This window comes from Lathamus discolor, chromosome 4, assembly GCF_037157495.1.
Source record: "Lathamus discolor isolate bLatDis1 chromosome 4, bLatDis1.hap1, whole genome shotgun sequence".
NCBI classification, from domain to species: Eukaryota; Metazoa; Chordata; class Aves; order Psittaciformes; family Psittacidae; genus Lathamus; species Lathamus discolor.
The window spans coordinates 1,172,021-1,192,268 of NC_088887.1; the positions used below are offsets into that span (position 1 = coordinate 1,172,021).

The 20,248-nt window shown below is 40.0% G+C and overlaps 1 protein-coding gene across 5 annotated transcripts in view; it reads right to left on the reverse strand.

Moving 5' to 3' along the window:
- The window catches only part of CBLB (Cbl proto-oncogene B), a 121,488-nt gene that overhangs the window by 56,814 nt on the left and 44,426 nt on the right, over nt 1-20,248 (reverse strand). For 4 of the 5 annotated variants that reach the window (XM_065675937.1, XM_065675936.1, XM_065675935.1 and 1 more), the window contains exon 4: nt 5,495-5,641. In XM_065675937.1, coding sequence (XP_065532009.1) covers nt 5,495-5,641 — 147 coding nt within the window. Of the gene's footprint in view, nt 1-5,494; nt 5,642-20,248 lie in introns of those variants that run through there. The other variant, XM_065675939.1, reaches the window with a different exon arrangement.

The window sequence follows — 20,248 nt, forward strand, 5'->3', positions numbered from 1 at the left end:
AACAGGGGAAGTTTAGATTGGATATAAGGAGGAAATTCTTTCCTGAGGGTGGTGAGGCACTGGAATGGGTTGCCCAGGGAGGTTGTGAGTGCTCCATCCCTGGCAGTGTTCAAGGCCAGGTTGGATGAAGCCTTGGGTGGGATGGTTTAGTGTGAGGTGTCCCCGCCCATAGCAGGGGGGTTGGAACTGGATGATCTTGAGGTCCTTTCCAACCCTAACTATTCTACGATTCTATTAAATTCAGAGGCTGGAAAAAAACCCATTAGGTCATCTCACCCACTCCCTCACTTGAGGATCACCCCCAGTGGTATTTTGCATGGTTTCGCTCAGAACAAAACTAGTAAAAGATGTAAGATGCCATAAAAATGAGCAAGGAATCAGGGCTAATTAACATCAAGATCTATACAGTGATAAAATGAGGATAATGAAGCTTTCAGATTATGGTTTATATGCATATTGACAACCCACTGGGGGTTACTGAAGTATCTGTAAACAAATGTTAACTGCTGATTACATGTTTTATAATTTCACAGTTCCATTTAACATTACTCTTTAGCTGTGTGTTTAACTATCATTTCAGCACAGCTAGAATGGTAAACCATGGGTGAAGATTCACTCCGCTAAAACCACTTGCTCCAGCAGTGGTATTCCAGTAATCAGTACAGGCTCTAAAATCACACCTGCATTTTCCGCTTTCCTGCTTTTGAATCTATCAAGCTCTATCTTGGTATAGACCTTAACACAAAATCTTGACCATGAGCATGGTGTAAAGTTCGACTCAATTCATTTCTCAGATCTTCTTCAGCCAGCTCCTTTACGTAATACGCCCTCTTCCTCCTCATAGCCTGTGAATATGCCAAAAAAAGCTCCGTATCAGCGTACTCTGCTCACTTGGCCTTTGGGAAGTTCTCCTACATTCCTGTGTTTTCACAAAGCAAATCCAAGGTTCTCTCTATTCTCTCATCTTCCTGACAGCTTTTCTCTGTCAGCTTCCTTGACAAAGTCAATACACCAAAACCATCCTGTGCCTTCTATTTGACCCTACTGAACACCTCATCCCATAATTTGGATACATAGTCTGCCTTTCCTTGGAAGACATCAATTCCTTTATTTCATCCTTCAAACTGCTATTGTCCACGTTCTCCTTCCACCCAGATAATCAAAACCTCATTACCTCTCACCTTATCAATCCTACCTATACATTCCTAAACACCACATTAGCATCTCTAGATTCTTTGCAAACATGATAACACTTCTAAGGTTTCCCCTTCTCCTCTGAAACTTGATACTGGAAAGCCTCACAATTGTGAAGGCTCTGGCCACTTTGCTCTTTTTTACCTTCTGCCTATGTGAGGGCTGATGATTTCCAATATCAACATACCTGCTGCTCTCCCAAGCATTCCCTCCCATTCAAGCTTCTCTAGCTACTGACATTATCTAGAAGTTTTGCAGAGGCGTACCAGAAACACAAAAGTTGAGGAGGTATTTGAAGGCCACGAATGTTGTGAAGTTATTTCAGCACCTTGCTCCGATGTAGCCATTGAAATTGCTTGCTGAGTTCTACTTCTGTGTTTTCTACAGAAATTTAAAGAGCAACTAGATAGGTGCTCATCAGAAATAGTTAGCCTAGCTGCTTACTTCGCTAAGGAGATCGAGTCATGCAAACACACACTTGACTACCTTTAAACACAAAAAGAATGGCTGCAAACTATGATACTAACAACAGGATGAATACCTCTGATACAGCTGCACAGTTCTGCAGCAAGCGTTCAGACAGACAAATGTAGCACAATTAGAAGTTCCCCATTCATTAGGGAAGAGCAGTAAATGAATCAGATACAGGTTTATTTCTTTTAACAGCAAACTGAACTATTGGGAATGGTATCTTTGGGATTTTATTCCTCGGTGGATTACAATTTACAGCTTTCTGTAAATGGAAGCGTAGGTGAGACAAGCCAAAGAGTTAACATAGAAGCATAAATGGCTATTGACCTCTTTCTTGCTATTTAAAACATTTTTTTGGGTTTTTTTTAGGTTGGTTTTTTTTCAGGTTGTTTATTTTTTTAATCAAGTTGGAAAAAAAAATTCAGAAAGAAATCAAAGCAGAAAACGGTTTCGAGAAAAGGATCCAATTAATTCTGTTTAGAAACAGGAAGATGATTTTGTTGATAATATTATCCTGAAAAGATCATAAGTTCATCTAACAGCTCAAATTCCCTCCTTTCCAACCAGTTCAAACAATACATCAGATTTATGTCTTGTGGCACAGTTCACCCATCAGAAGCCAAGATCCACCACAACTTACTTTTTATTTATGCTCTAACCTTAAGCAGCATTACTCAGTGACCTCAAAGGAAGGGCTGCTTTTTGCAAACAAGTGAGGAGAGTCCAGGCTTGCCCTGTAAAACAGAGATGCAGACAGGGAACCAGCAATATAGCTCCTCCCTGCACTCTTTCATTGCACTGCACACCTAATCAGAGTTGGAGGTTTCAGATAGTCCCAGGGGCCTATCTTCAGGTGATCAGGTTAGAAACAGAGATTATCTGTTGTTTGCAATGCCCCAAATCTTCACGTAGGCTCTGCTTCCAGGGAAGTGATACCAGCGTATTTGCAAACTAATTTGTCATAGCAGGCCCATTGTAAAAGACATGGCTCACAGGCATACGCCGCCATGTATTTCTAAATGGATTAGAAAATAATTGATGTTTAAAAAGCTTCAGGCGTTTTGTTTAACAAAGAGATTAAAAATAATGCCAAATAAACCCTTTTCTCATCTGTTTGACATATATGTTGCTACACGTTTTACAGTTACTTAAGCACAATTAACTAAACCTGAACTAAACCTGTGCCAAGCACAGATCAACTGCTCACTGCTTAGAAACAGGTAACTAAAACAGCTCCAGTTTATCAGAAGATAGCTGGGAACACTCATCACTGGTTATTCACCTAGTCTGAAAGTACAGCACAGAATCACAGAATCACAGAATCCCAAGGGTTGGAAGGGACCTAAAAAGATCATCTAGTCCAACCCCCCTGCAAGAGCAGGGTAACCTACAGTACATCACACAGGAACTTGTCCAGGCCTTGAATATCTCCAGTGTAGGAGACTCCACAACCCCCCTGGGCAACCTGTTCCAGTGCTCTGTCACTCTTACAGTAAAGAAGTTCTTCCTGATGTTAACGTGGAACTTCCTATGCTCCAGTTTACACCCATTGCCCCTTGTCCTATCACTGGATATCACTGAAAACAACTCAAAAAACTTGCAGGCTATGCAAGAAGACCAAGGTTATGTATTGAATTATCTGGATGTTCCAACATTTCCTCAGTTCCTAGATATTTTTGATGCATGGATGCTTTAACAAAAAGCCAACCCCAAAAAGCACTACCACCCCTCACCCACCAAAAAAAAACTCCTATCAAAGCACATGGCATGGCAAGAGCTCCGGGTACCTGAAAAGGATCAGAAAATAGCACTCCAGAGGATGAGTCAGGAAGCAGGAGTCAAGTATGAACAAGAGAAACACAAGGGCAGAGCCCTGTTGTTCAGATGGACTGATGCAGTTGAAAAATTCTTGTTACCAACCTTGTTTTGATAAAAACTTAGTACTATGCCACAGTACCCTACTAACTGACACTCCAAGTACCTATCCTATTCTGCCATCTCCCAAAAGAAACTGACAGGAGTCAGGTGGAAGGAAATTAGAAGGGAAGCACTGGAATCTTTGACAGAGTATACAAATAGTGAAAGACAAAAGGAACAGGCTAGTCATTAGGGAAGCTGATGAAACCGGCTGAGATGAAACAACAGAAACAGCAGCTTGCAGAAGAGATCTGTAAATCCCCGTGACAGAAATGCAATCTGCAATCAAGACAGCTGGTAAAGGTCATTCAGGGACAGAGCCCAACAGGAGAAGGGAAGGACCACGAGGACATTTAAATTCTGATCTGCTAAGCAAAGGGGAGAAAGAGCGGAAGAGAAAACAGACACTGAACAAGGATGATCATTAGCTGCTCCTTCCAAGGCCCCGTTTTCCTTCTTTTGACTGACTTGCTTTTTCAAAGCCTCATCTGATAGAGACCCTGCACATCACGTAAATGAATCCGTCAGATAACTTAATCTGAACTTCTTCAGGTATTTTGGAGATCATCTTCACATTAAATGGGTAACACAAAACACGGTCAGATTCCTTTCCACCACCAACAAAAAAACATTGATACCACAACTTGATCACGCTCCTAACATTACCTACATGGGAAAGAAATTTGTCAGAAGACTGAAGCTACCAGATAACACTGTAATGAGATGAGAAAGCTGGAAGCTAGCAGTAGATGTGTTTAGACAAGCAAAAAAAGGAGGCAAAACTATTGTAAATTCACACTGCACCAAATTAATTTGCACAAGTGCCAACCTACTATGCTGGTGTTTCAAACAAAGAATGAAGGATGTGTTTTAAAGAGCTGCTCTTGCTCAGAAAACTTGAACATTGTTAAAGGATTTTTCCTGTGGCTTGCTATGGCCTACTTTGTGCAAGAGATCAGACTTGATGACCACAATGACTGCTCCATTATACAGTAAAATATACAAGCCTCTTGCCTCCTTCCCTCTTATGACACTGTTACATTCCATACGAGAAACTGATGAAGCTATGCATGGTCTGTTAGCCTGTATCCGTATCATAAACAGAATTGTTTCTCAGAATCGAACCCCCCCGCACCCAGACCTGCCTACTTCTACATTTTCAATATTGCACTTGCTATGAGGATTTAATCACGTTCCTACAGTTAGCAGTCATTTCATGACCCATTCTTGAAAAATAAGCTTCTCTAAAAGCTGCTTTTGATTAAATCTTCTGACATATCTCCAGTTATTCTACCTCCTTCGGTAACAGAACTTGAACAAAAGAAAACATCAGTCCCTGTGACCATGTTATAGGTAATACAGTTGTAGCAAACAAGAAGTGTTGATAATAAGGGATAAAGTCATTATTTCAATTACTTAAAACCCACTAAATACTGTAGTGGTTAGAAGGCTAATGATGGCATAAGGAAACCCACAACCGATGAGACCAACATCAAGTTCCTAATTCAGACTTTAGAGTTCTCATTTGTAAAAATATATACGTAAAAAATGGGAAAGGTCATGATTTTTGCAATGGACACTGTGAAAACAAAGTACTGTCTTCACCGTAGAATGAAAACAATGAACTTCATACAATAGAGTCTAATTTATGATTTGAGTATAGGGGCTCTTGACAGAACTGGCCATACATTTTTATTTGTCCTTTAAGCAAATTAAAATATTAAAAAGAATTGAGAAAATTGTTAATAAAGACTTTAGCAATTTCAGCCTGTTTAAAGACTTGGACAAGAAACTGCCTTTAAAACGCTCACCCACACACTCAGAACCATTACCTACATCTTTGAAAATATCATTCTTTTTCATGTTTATGATTAGAAGGAATGTAGCATTTCTGCAAAATGTCAGTACTTACTTATCTCCAAAGAACTTTCTCCAGAAATCTGCAGCATCAGCTTTGGTGATACGAAAGTTATCACCCTGGAATTGGCCATTTGGAAAGATAGCCTTGATTTCTGCTAGCATGTGGCTGAAGATGAGGGACAGCTTCGTGAGGTTTCTCCTGCAGACAGAATAGGAAGAAAAAAGTAAGTTACATCAACTCCTTAAAGCTGAATAAATTAAATCAATCTTTCAGTAACTTGTATATCCTGCGTATTTGTGTAATAATCGCTGACACTAGAAAAACACTGAGCTTTCAACGGAAAACACATCGACGAAATACAAATCACTAATTTACGTTTACACACACTTCTGAGGACATATTTATCATAAGTCTCCATGAATATAAACGTCATTTGTTCAGCAAGAGAACAGACTTCTCAACTGCATATTCCAATACATTCCTGATCCCTATAAAGATTAAGCTTGTGCATTTCTGCTTCATTTAATCATTGCAGAAGTAGGCATTTATACTAATTAGACAGCTAATATATGTAAATAACAAAAACCCTAAACGAACACCACCATACCAAAACTCTCAAAATGTCACCTCATATGCGACATCAAACCTATTTCATTCCAGGTTCCTAGAAATGTACCCACAGCACAACTGTGTATATACACAACTGAGATTACTGGTTTCTTCCTATGTCAGTTTTCTTCTTTTTATTCTTTTCGGCTTGCCCTTACTGCAGCTACTTCCTATTCTCTTTCTAAAAGCCTTCTCTTTATAGTTAAAAGTTGCTTTCAGTTTTCAGTGGCAAGTTAGAACCAAGGACCAAGCTTCTTCACTATCAGATAACTTCCATAAGCTTTCCAGATTTGTATCAGTTAAACATTATTTCGTTTGGGCACGGAAATCCCATTTAATACAGCACAAAGAACATAGCATCCTCAAATGCAAATAATCCTTTTGTATGGGAAATCTGTGGGAGATTCTGAGGAAAGGAGAGAAGAAGGGTGAAGCAATCTTTATGTAGGTTTCCTTCTGGAGATTTCTTAGATGATCCTTGCATTAAAAAGTAAAGGATATTTTCCCACCTGGTATGTGAAATAAGAGACCAGCCAGTAGACAGAGCAGTTTCTGAGGAAGAACTTGTATTCTTACGTATTTTAATGAGTTAGGAGCGTCCTGTGTCAAAGCCCATTCACCTTTCACAATCTCAGGTACTACTTAATAGCACCTCAACCAAGTTAATGTAAAACATAATAAAATGATTATCAATTCTGTCATTTTTAACTGCTTATAGACAGTGTTTCATATAACTTAACACTTACCCAGAAATCCCCAGCAGCATGGAAAGATTTCGACAGATTTTGACACGTGCCTACTGAACAGTTTTCAGAATGCTCAAAATACCAGAAAAACCCCTAGCAACTACTCCGCTGAACAGATTTCCTGGGGTCTTTCTAAATGAAAGCTCAACTTGGTACTGAAGCAGCGATTACTTCATCGGAGTTTGTGAGTAACTGATGAGATTCCTGTGGAAGCTGTGCTGCAGATTTTGCTACCAAAAAAACTACAATAAAGGTGGTGATTTTGAAAACATGATTTAAAATAACCAACCAACCCACTGATGAAGACACTCCCTCCCCTCAAGTTTCAGAATGGTTGGAGGGCTACTTCTTTCAGAGCCCTTTAATTCCTCCGGCATAATCAGATGTCTATAATTATGATGCTCAACTGTTCCTTATTTTCTGGATTTGTTCCTTGCTACCCCCCTTCCTATTTCCTTTGTACTTGAATTACACGCACGTGTTCTTTATTATTTTACTCCTCAGAACTCAAGCCTGATGCAGACAGCAAGCGACAGCTATTTCAACGTGGCTTTCTCGGCTTGCCCTAGACCCAAGGTTGAGCAAGAAGCTTTCTGTACTCAGGACAGATGGGAAGATGATCCAGTGCAAGTCTGAACGAGTTCTCCCTTGCCTGGTACACTGTGTATCTGGCTACATTAGCAATGTATTGTGCTGCAGGGGTTCTTTTCAGGGCAGATATACCTAGTGAGCTTGGTGGATTCATGAGGCTTGAGCCCTGTCATGAACTAAGGCCTGAAATCATGTATACGTGCTATCTGGGGCACTTCTTTGCCTGGAGGGGATCACATGTATGTCTGCATGCACATGTCCATGTACACACCTTGCCTGTTAGGCATTCTGCATAGTACGTGACCAGAGCCAAAAACTGGCAGGAGCCGGTCTGCAAAAGCAGTTATAGACATGAATCCAAGTGGTTGTATCTAAATCACAAAGCCTGTTCCTTCCCTCTTTGAACAGCACCATCAAACTAAGTTCATCAATACACTGTTGCTGTATGAGTTGGTTAAAATCAAAAGTCAAGTTACTTTTGTTCGTATTTGTATAAATAAGAAAAAAAAGTTTTAATATCAAACTAATATCTGACTGCAAAGCCAAAGCCTGAAAACAACTAGAAGCTTATCTGTGCCCAGACATATATCACATCATGTATGCACAGCAGAAAATAGCAAACTCTTCATCGTTTATGTGGTGTGTTTCCTCCTGAATTTTGACACTTGCTGTACCAGATGATTGTGTCATGTTTTCCTCTGGTATCAAATCATCATAATAATCATGTATTAACTTTTCACTTACACATTTTTTCTTTAGAACTGAAAAGCAAGGCTGCACCATTTTCACTTACGTATGCTTCTGCGATACCAGACCTCAGTAACTTCTTGAGACAGAGATAAAAAGCTCAATGATTTCAGAAATGGTTTTAGAGAACCACGCTAGGCGCAGAGATAATACCACCAGGGTGGGCCAGTGATTCTCCCTACTTGGGCATTTCACTCTTCTGACAACATATATCCATTTTAGCACATGTACTTTTGCTGTCTTACAAAGGGCCTTCCCAAGGCACCTCAAGCAGCACATACTCAACGTTATCCACTTGGTAGTCTGTGCAGCTCCATTTTCTAAGTTAGGATAACTCCATTCTTCCCCACCCACGTGAAGATGGAGCAGTGCCACAAAATTTTACATCTTAATTTCCATTCACAAGTGTAAGACCAGGTACTGAAGTCCTATTTATTTGAAAAACAACAACTAAAACCATCGGCTTTGGCATTTGGGGGAATAATCCTAATGGAAGCCAAAGAACTGGTCAATCTGAACCACCTATTTTATGTCTCATTCCCACCACAAGATCGTAAACAATCTTTACCAACTCAGTCTGCATCTCTGACGCTAACACAGGGTTGTATTCTCCTGGTCACAGGCGAAGACTGTTGTAGTGGTTGGTAAAGGGACAACTGTACTGTCAGCCTGGTGACACTTGAGAGCTGGGCAGATAACACAAGAGATACTTAGACTCACTGGAATCTAGCAGGGGAGAGATACCTTATGGGATCACATTGGAGATACACCTCAAAAAGATGTTATCCAAATTATAGAGAAACGATGGTTTTAGTGCCTCAGCAGTCAGCCTTCAGGGTTTAAAACTATAGTATGCTTTCAACAGCAGAAGGAGCAGGTTAGAGGTGGGATTTCTTTCCTCAGCTGTGTTATGCCTGATACAGAGCACAAACATTTCTTTTATTCCTATAGAGAGAAGGGGTTTCATGCTGATGAGAAAAACCTTAACTTTCAGAAATCAAAATCAACCAACCCTGCCTCTTTATACCAAATTGAGCTGGGATGATCATTCTCCACAACATAATAGCTCCTGTGGTAAGATTTAAGAGTATTTTAACAACAAATGATGCTGTATCAACTGCTTTTTTATGTAATGCATAGTGTAGGTCTCCTCCATATTATCTGCAACATACTTAACACCGATTACCTAATGTTTTCCCTATGATTCATGCTTAGCTAACTCTTTTGCCAACTCAAACTGACGCTATACAGTTTAAGCCCCTTGTAGAACTCGATTTCTGAAAGTAGCAGTTTTTCAGTCATACTCTATTATTTGTTGCCAGACATGCTTGCGCATGACAGATCTGTTGAAGAACCACAAGGTTTAAGAAGCAAGCCAAGAATGTCTATCAGCAGTATTTCAATTTAGTGTAAGTTTCTTTGGATCAGTAAGTATCTTTTGGTTAATCAGAAGATAGATGCATTTTCTTGATTTTAAAATTAACCTGTGTTTTGGAGTTACATCTCACCAGCAAGTTTCCTAAAACGCAGCCTGAAAACAAGAATGGCGTTACTTCACTTTTCACTAAGTGATGACATTCTGAATCAATTCTCTCTTCAGCTCCAGGGAGTGGGGTCAGGCTAGCGAACACGACGAAGATCTCATAACTGAAGGACCTTTCAAATATCCAGTCACATGCAATTCAAAACCAGTGTTATTAATGGAAATATTAAAACATCTCAGCCATAACCACAGCAACGGCAGCTACTAGTAGAAGGTCTGAAGTAGTCCTACCCTCCTGGATTTATTCAACAGGAAAGTGAAGCATGACCAGCATGCAGTAACACATGAATTTTGGCTGTACCAACTTCATAATCACTGTATGAAAGCTAATTTTACTTTTTGGAAGGCAATATGGTCCAGCGAACTGAAGTGGAGAGGGAACCGGGCAACGTCACTTCCTTTCTGCCACTGGCCTGACTGATGAGGCGGGATGAACACCTGTGTCCTGCATTTACTGCTTGAGTATGCAGATGAGTAACTCCGAGAGCTCCAAACCTGGACAGCTCCAAACAAATACGCTTGGCAGAATCAGCATGTACATAAGTATTCAAAGCAAAGCATACATCTGTGCCCTGATCCTTCATAATACTGGATTTCACAGACAGTAACCAAGACAAAGTCATTTTAGTAATATGTACTTGTAACCCATGCAGCAACTAGAAAATCATAAACCTGCTTCCATTCCATATGCGTATATAATGTCTACTTTCATGCTTGTATATTACTATCTCCCATGCAAAACCATTCTTTTTGTTTTACAACTATGGGTATTTCTAGAAGAAAACAAAACTGTGTAAAAAGGAAGTCAGACTGTGTATCTTTACAGTTATGTCATTCCAAGAATTAGGTTACTGATGGGTTTCCTCCTTCACTGCATCTAGTAAGTGTTTAATCTTTCTGCATCCATATAGATATACTTTGTTGATCAACAGCCTGCTGCTATGCATACTTCAACTTTCCAAGCTCACTACATATAACACAATCCACTGGCACAGAAGTCTTTAAAGCTAGAATAAAACCCATTTGGTAACTAAGAATGTTTTTCCAGATAGATCTGAACAAAACCATTACTACATAGCAGACAATTCTTCCAATTACTCTTATTTCGCATAATTGTACAAAGACAGCTGTTAGCTGGCGAAACTTAAATGCTTATGAACTAAGACAAAAGAAAGTTTGAAACGCCTTCATAAGGTGAATATTAAAGTTCAAAAAATATTAAAGCTTCAAAATCCAAAGCATATGTACAGAGCTCATTTCACATAATTAGTTATATTCAAAACAGATTTCTGATCCATATGCTCAAGTTGCAGTAAAATACAGGGATCCTACATGTTACTAATTTGAAGGGACAGAATAAAGTCTTGTGATTTAGGCACAAAAGAGGGAAGTGGAGACTCATGGTCCGAGCTTTTCCACTCTGCTCTCTGAGTTCACTCTTGGTAATTCAGTATAACCCTGAATCATTTATCCCCCTTCCTCTTCTAGAACTTCCCCTTTTGCAGACAGTAAATATACAAAATATAATAAAAGAATGAAAAAAGGACAATAAAAAAAAAAGCCCCAATGCTGCTGGTTTAGAAAACTACAGGTGCAGAACACAGTTACATAGCCTTAACAATGGAGCTCTACTTAATACTTCAGAGGAAGGAAAGGAAACCAAAGGTTCCTGTCAACATGCCTGCAGGGGAAGAAAACCTGTCTACCATCATATCTGGCCATCAGCTCAACCCTGGATCTGTGCAATAATGATTTTTAAAAGCTATATAAGGACAGTGTATTGTCCAGGGACCAAAGCGTACGGGCCTGTTCTCTGGACGAAATATTCCTGGGACTAAGAATAGCTGTGAGCTTTATTTCCTACTTGTGCCGCTGACTCACAGAAGGAACACAGACAAGTAACTTAATTTTGCTGTGCTTTAGTATTCCTTATCTGTAAGCCCAAGGGAAAAAAAAGACTGCCTTAAGTATGGCAAGGTTCTGCCAATAATTAAATTCATCATATGCTAAACGTGAAAAGCAAGTGTAAAATTTTAGGAAACCAGCCATTTCTACTACTGCTCGTCCTTGAATGCTGGAGGAACTAAGCTCGTATCATGAGCAGGAAAGCAGTACCCTTCCTTGAATGTGTCTCCATCAGCTTTGTTATGACAGCTAGGAGCATTGTGCAAGTCAACTGCAGCTGTGCTATTCACAATGGATACCAGAATGAAAAAAAGGTAGACTCTGGGTAAGATTTGGGCACGGACTGTTTGGGATGACAGCTGATCATAATGTCACCTCAAATATTCCTCCATCTTTTCCTTGGCTTTAAAATCCTTTTACACCGATATACCATCTTCCACGATCAGTCTGGTTCCTTCTGTTCTCATATTTTAAAGACAAGAAGAGTATCAACATGGAAGAAGGCACTGCTTGAAGAATTCCGAATTTTATTCCATCTTTCAAAACTGCTTCTAGAGCAGGTGTCTGCTGCCCCACTTATGCAAAAAACAAAGAATGAAAATAATACACTATAGCTTAGACAAGAAAAAGGAATATACATACCAAGGAAGATGTCCAACGTTTCTCCAAACCTAACACACCCCACAACCTACAAATCTGTCTACTCACTATGTTCTCTGATCTTTCATTCATGAAATGGCATGTCATTGTGCCTACCAACACCTCTTAAGTTCTATCCAAAGATTATATTAGGGTTTTGATAAGCAAATACTCCATACAGCACCAATTAGGACTAGCTCTTGTCATCTGGGCTTTACAGCTCACACAGAGAAATTCACTACTTCTGGTTCTGTCCCAAGGATAGTAAATTCAGCACAGATGAATGCCTTGAGGTACTCCTAAAGCAATTTAACCTCTTTTCTCAGTCGTACTCAGGTATACGAGTTAATGTATCCATGAAATGAAAAGACATACAGTGTAAACAGGAGTTGAAGTAACAAAGGAAATACAGTCTGGATAAGTAGAATGTCAGTTGTCAAAAATGAGGACAGGTGTGTTGTCAAGCTGAAAACTGAATACTTCTCCCCACAGATATAATGTCCAATTATGCAAAAGGACAGAGGTGACAAAAAAACGCCCAACCTCTACAGAATGCTACTCACAGAAAGGAATTTGAATTAAACCGATCTTAATACTTACTATGACACTGTAAGTAAACTAAAAGCTAACAGATCTATTGATTTTACTACCAAACTTTTGATTGATCTACTGTATTATGCTTGCAAAACAGCTGATTCAGCATACTTAATCCTAGAGAGAGAGAATTCTTTTAAAAAGGAGCTGGGCAGTGGCTTGTTTAGTTTTATTTGCTACTTTTTAAACAGTCAGGTGGTTTTGAACTATGGTTCTACTCATGTTACGTAAGCACTGTTCTGCTTCCTCCATCCACCTGTAGATGTCTTTGACAAGATCCAATGTTATTAACTGAACACTGACTTAAGTGTAAAACCAAATACCTGCATCTATAAATGAAACTGAAGTTATCACAGAAATCCCCAGGAACAAGGGTAAATCCCACTTTTGAAAAGTTGAATTAAGTCACCGACTACCTGAAGAAAGCCATTAGGAAGATGCAATGAGCATGCTGTCACCATCTTCCAAAGTTTTCTTCAAGTAGAAGGAATATTCGGGAGAACCCTGAGCCAAAATAAGCAGCCTGTTAAAGGCAGAGGTGTGGGCAGTGTAATTTTTTAGTACCTGATAAGGACAGTAAACATCTTGCATTTCACTGCAAAGTGAGGTCACTACTATAATTCATACTATCCACGTGCTAGAAGTATAACTGATAGCATCAGCAGGTGTTAGCATTTCCCCATATAATCATCACCCTCATAATCCTTGTGAGGATTACGTGGTGTGGAGATTATCCATGCCATGGTTAATAGCACATCCATGTCAGCCCAAGCAAGGCTGCATGCAAAAAGGGGCACTGTGGAGTAGCGTATGTGGAGCAACTCGAGTGACTCTAGAAGGGATACAAGGCTGAGTCTGGAACAAATCCTGCCATGGCCAACAGCAGCAGCCCAAAGACGCAGGATGGCAGGAGGAGGTACCGACGTGACTAACTGCTTTATCTGCTTGATAGTAATCTAGCATGAACTAAGGAAAGTTCAGTGTTGTGCGTCATCTAGTTTGCTGTCACACAGCACCAGGAAACTCAGTGGTTCTGAGGTGTTAACACCAACAAAGCACGTGTGCCGTGTAGCACCCTGAGTAAAGCTCTTGGTATCCAGGTCTCGCTGTTATTTGAATAGCAAACAATTGATCACGCTTCACCATTTTGGGTTGCGGTGTGCTGTTTTCTTACACAGAAATAGCACAGACCATATACTGCAGGCTTTTCTTTTGGAATTTTTTATTCAGACTACCCCCTCACCTTAAAACATGCTGTCAGGATGGTTTCTAAGTGAAATAACTTTAGAAGTGACTCCACAGAAATGACCACCCTTAGTGACAGGCAACAGAAAGTACTTGCATTTCAAGTCAAAACCTCCTGAATTCTGCAACAGAACAGTTTCTCGTACAGGCAAACCTTTCTGATTGTTAAACAGTCCAGCTAAATCTTTTCAGGGATACTGCTCTCGTCCAATGCCTGTGGAAAAAAAACTGCAACGCAACCTGCTAGGTTTCCTGAAAGCAGGACTGACATCAAGAAGTACTGACAAACTGGTAATGCAGATATATCATTCTTGAGCACCAAAAATCAGGTTTTGATATTTAACAGGAAATGGCCTTTGGATTGTGTGTGCCTCTCAGTGCTCACTTGAAAACTTGAAAAGGATAAAGATTCTCAGCTCCTACCGTTGACCAAGCTACATATGAAACATCTGCAGACAACAACTCTGCCCGAGTCAGCCTGCAGCTGTGGGGACAACTCTAATTCTTAAGCCGTGAGCTTTCAAAACCAAAGACGATAGGATAAAAAAATTCTTCTCCATTTCTTTCAATGAAACCAACAAACTAGGTAAAGAAGAAAAGCTGCCTGATTCAAGGGCAGAGAAGACAGAGGCTAGAAAAGGGAGACAGAAAGAAATAGATGGCAACATCAAGCTCAATGAAGTTTGAATTTAAAGGTATAATAATGACCAGCAGCATAGGAAACCCCTTGAGAAAACATCATCACTTTTAGAAAAGAATCTGAACAGCATGGGAAAAGTCAAAGGCAAAAACAAAACTGTAAGGAGATGCATTAAACGTCAGGAACGAAAGTATGTATTTTATGGTCGCTACCAAAGTGAGCATCTACCCAAGCACCAGTTCCATGGAATAAGAACATTTCATACTGTATTTAGAGACTATCACAACACACAGATACAAAAGGGACCAGAGTCATAAAAAAAAAAAAAAAAATAAAGAAAAGTAAAATCTTATTTCCAGGAATTCTTTTGAGATTTACCTCTTCAATTTTAAAATATTGCAAGTTAACTGGGGCAGGGGGGAGAGAGAGCTGCAATTTTTGGCCTGGAATTCAGCATTTTCTGCAAGGCTTGGATTTTACTTTTTGAGCCTCTTGTACATCATTGCTTCTATGCATTTGTTCTGTGGCAGTGGTAGGAGCCTCTCATCAAAAGCAGAGTTCCCAGTTTTACATAAACCAGCCCTTTTAAGCCCATGTATTTTCCTGTTAAAAGTGTCATCATGAAACGAGCAGAGGAACCCTCCAACTCTGTATATCCACAGATATATTTTTTCACAGACCTTCAAATACGTGAAAGTAAGAATTTTTATCCTAAGCACTGAAACAAGACACCACGTATGCAGCTACTTTCATTACAGCCTTCTAAGAACTGTCATTAAAGCATTCAAAGGGTTGTTCTTCACATGGTCTACAATACGACATTTACTGAAATGAAAGTCCAAATGAGACCTGAACAACCCACCAAAATGGAATAATCAGCCTTCAATCCACATCTCCAGTAATTCCTAGAGCTAAAGTTATTGAATTCCTATCAAACATGTAATAAAAATCCCCACTTCCTCAGATGCACTTTAATCAAACCCACCTGAAAATGATTTAAACACTACTTAGTGCTGAGATGCAGCTTGTTTGCAATATTCTGTTAAAAACCTGTGTTGCATAGCTAAGCAGTGTCACACAAATGCATATGGCACAGAAATATACCGAGTAAGACATATGAAGTACTGAAACTATATGTGGGTCTTAGAATAATCACTGTGTTTATCTACTGAATGTAAAGTGACTTGCACTCAAAGAAGAAAGTTACCCAAAAGCACAAAACAATACATATCTACTCTATTCACTTTCATACATGGCCTGAAGCAGTCAGCCTCCTGTTATTATCAGAAGCACCTCCAAACCGTTTAAAACCAGATACATTGCTGCCAGGTTGTGTTAGGAACTTTAACCATACAGAATAGCAAGGAAAGAGAAACCAAATACTCTGTTCCTAATTGTTCCTCAAAATAGTTTCATGATGCTATAGGTGCTTACAGCCCATGAGGATCAGGTCAGCCGATACCTAAACAGGACAACTGGGAACAATCTGGCACCAACTGTGAATACAGCACCAGACCTGGGGAAAGTCTTCTAGATTTCCTCTCTATAACAAGGTGTGTGATTTCATGCTAACTAGAAAAAACAACCTGGCTGAAATATTCTCATTGATGATTTGGACTGAGTAAAAGCCGGCACTAAAAATGCAGGGATACAGCTAGACAGACAGATGTATTTGTCATGAAAACGGAGGCAGAATCTTCACCTTCAGGAAGCACTGATGTCAAATTTCAGAGCAGAAGCTGTCTGTACAAATGAAAATAAAGCATTTTGCTTTCTTCACTCCTCACCTCCCAAGGGGAGCAAAGGAAGAGAACAAAATGAGCAAGATTGAACAGTTCTTTGTGGAAAACTACTTTTCTTTTTTAGTCTAAAGTACAGTAACCAATGAAGAAATGCATACTCTGGCCTGCTTACTAGATCCCTCCCCTTTCAACATTGATAAGCTTATCCTATTTCGTTGACTACATTTATGGATAGGGGTCATCTCCCACTGCTTTCAACCAGTGATGCTATTTTCACATGTGGACACTTCAATATGGGAGGCGATCAAGCATTTTAAAGAAAGCTATACAGTCATGGCTTAAGAAGTATGGTCTGGCATGAATAAGTCATTAGTCTTAGAAAAACTGGAAGCAAACAGTAAGCATTACGAGTTTGTGCTCTAAATGGAGAGAAGTACCAGATGAGTTATACAGGGATCTGCTCTTCAGCACATTCAAGGGAGAACAGCAAGGTGACAAAGTTGGCTGATCACATAAAGCATTTCAAAGGCGGTAAGGCTGACAGATAACTGCAAATAGCTGCAGTGAATGGACAACAAAAATGGCAGATGAAGTTCAATATACCTGTTCAATATACCTGTTCAAAAATAGGCAGATGAAGGCAAAACAATGCATCCAAAAAAACAATCTTGACCTGGGGTACTGAAGGGGTAGGCTCTGAGCTGACCATTGCCACTGGGAAGCAGGATTTTGGATTGTGAAAGGTAATTCCACAGCAGTATCAGCTCGGTGCTCACCAGCAATAAACACACACCAAATACTACGAATTATTACCAAAGGAACAAAGCAGAAAACATAATTATGGTGCTATACAGAATCACAGTCACCTCTTAACAAACCAGACATGTAAGAAGAGAGACGTAAGATTCAGATATGAGATACATTAACAGACAACAAAGATTAATGAAGGTAAGAAATGGTCAAAACTGGGAAGCACTAAGTATGCTGGGACTCCCGACCTTGGATGACCCACAGAAGAAGTCTGGACTACAATTTGTGAGTGGCATAAGGAAGATGGATAGGGCCTGACAGTAACTAGACCATTTAATGAAGCTGACAGGACACGAGCTCAAAAAATCCCTGATCCACAGAAATTATTGCCTAAGGATACGATGGAGGCAAATTTAAATAGGTTTTGAAGGGAGACTAGAAAAACACCAGGAAGAGCGGCTTCACTGAAGGTTGCTAAAGTAACAAAGCACAACAGGCTCAGGAAATCCCCAAGCTAAAAACGGCTGAAGACAGAAGACATGGGGAACGGACTACATTATGCATATTTGCCCCATTTATTCTTTCTTAGGTATCTGCTTACACACACCATGGAAAACAAGAATAGCCATACTGATTCAGATTCAGGGTCTCTCTCTTAAGAACTTAAGACACAGTACACAGGAACTTACAGCACCCTATGTTCTTAAGTTTACTTACTTCACTCTTCATACAATTTGCCCGAACAAAACTTAATACCTTATAACTTAAAAACTTATTTTGGAAGCCTTGGTGAATGAAGGCATCCTACAACATGACACTCATTCTTTTTCACCCCGTAATTGGGACTGAAAAGTGGAAGTTGCCCAAACAGACTGTACCATGAGCGTGGCTGTGTGTTCCACCAGGAGGGTGGCCTGGTAAAGCCTGGCAGTAAGAAAGTGCAGGCTACGGTGCAACACTGTGTTAGGCAAATATCAAGAGAATTACCAGGGTCATGCAAAAGCAGAGCACTATGCTGCGCTTCACAATGATAGATGCACTGAGAACCTAGAAGGGTACTTAACACTACCCATCCAGTGTCAGCAAGAGAGCTGAAAGTGAAGTCGAATCACAGATGTCTCCCAAGATAATTAACTTTAATAGTGAGAGCCAAGTCAGAGAGTGCTCCTAAAATTAGATCAAGAGGCTCATAGAGGGCAGGAGTCCAAAGAGGATGAGGAAAGGTTACTATACCACAGCTGGAGTGCAAACATCAAAATTCTGAGAAGCAACATGAAAATCTGTACATTTTACTCACTGCTCAATCTCATCACATGCAAGCTATTAAAACAATACACACAAATACAATCACAACTGGAAATGAGACAGACTACAATCCCTCCAGTAAAAGTACTTTTTAAGGCATGAAGGTTCTAAGACTCACACCAAATTCTTACTCCCCTGGAACTAAACGCTTGCGTAGTTTTGCCTAGCAATGCAGTTTACTTTGCTGCTTGCAAAAGTAAACACCTGCAGTGATTATGGATTCCTGGAACGATCGACCAGCCTCTGAAAGAAAACAACATACTTCGAAACAGGAACGTGACACTAAAATAAGTACTATTCTTCTCTAGAACACCGAAGCATTCCAGTTCTTGCTACCAAAGCAAGTAACAGAGAAAATGACAGACACAGAATTAACATCTTGAGTTGAAACAAGCAAGCAAACAAAAATCTCTGGATACTAAGAAATCCAGCTGTAAGTTTCTAATCACTTTTTTCATGAATCATCTTATAACTGCATTACGTATGCTGGCAAGTTCTCACCACCTGAAAATACTCCCATTAAGATTATACAACATTGTATTTACTACCTTGAGTTTGTGGACCCAACATTTCAATTTCTCTAATTACCTGAATGCTGCAGCTAAATTGGAAAAAAGCTTCTATTCCAAAAAAAAATCAGCAGGCTAAAATATTCACAGCCAAACACTTATTCCCAATTATGGTTTTCAGATGGTCATCTTGGGTTGGAAAGGAGCATGCATTCCCAAAGAGTACCATGTATTTAATTGCCCTTTTACACTATGAGAAATAGGAAGACTGTTTAGACCTGAAGTGAGGGGAAACAAAACCAAGATAAATAAGAGTTCCTTCCTTCCACCTCTCAAACCTCATGGTAGCACCTGCTGCTATGGCAGACAGCCTGCTGAGGTTTGGCATGCTCCAAAATACCCGCGACCAAAAGCTCCACCTGGTGTGGCATATTTGGCATTGGAAACCCACTTCCACTCATGCTATCAGTTTTCACCTTGTATGAATGACTTCTGACATGAACTGGCTGACACAGATACTATTGCTGTTGTAAGTCATACCCTGAGTTACTATAACAAATACTTGTGATCAATAGCTATCATTTGATGTTATAGTCAAACAAATTACAAAGCCTTTATCTGCTAAGACGACTGAAAGAAATCATTACCAAAATAAGAACTATTACAGCTGTCTACAACAGTTCTATACTGCAGAAGCTTGTGCAGCCAACTTTAACAACATCTCAATCTCTATCAGCAAAAAGGCAGCTTTCTGGGGAGTTCTCGTGCCCCAGCTCCCTGCCCAGCCTGCCCTGCCCCTGGCCAGCTTCCCGGAAAGAAGCAAGGCCTTGTACACCAGTTTCTATCAGAAGTCCCATAGTACTTATCCACTCCTCCTATTCCCTAATGGCTGAAAGGGAATTTTTCATCTGGCTCCCAGAGAAAAGAGAGGGTGGCAGACAGACAGGAAAGGGGGAACTGAGTAAGCAAAGGCCGAATAGTTTTCCTGGGGCTTCTTGCTTTCCACCCACCAAATCGCATTCCTCAGCTCCACAATGGTGAACCCCCTCTTCAGTATGGAAGATAAAATACTATCCAGCATAGAGCGTTCTCTTCCATGGAAAAGACTGAAGCAAACCATGAAACAGCCAGTGTGCTGCTCTGAGGTGCTCTCATTCCAGTCTAAATCCCACCAGATCACAGTAAACATTTGGGAAAGGAGAGAACCATACTTCGTGTTAATACCCTGAAGATATAAAAT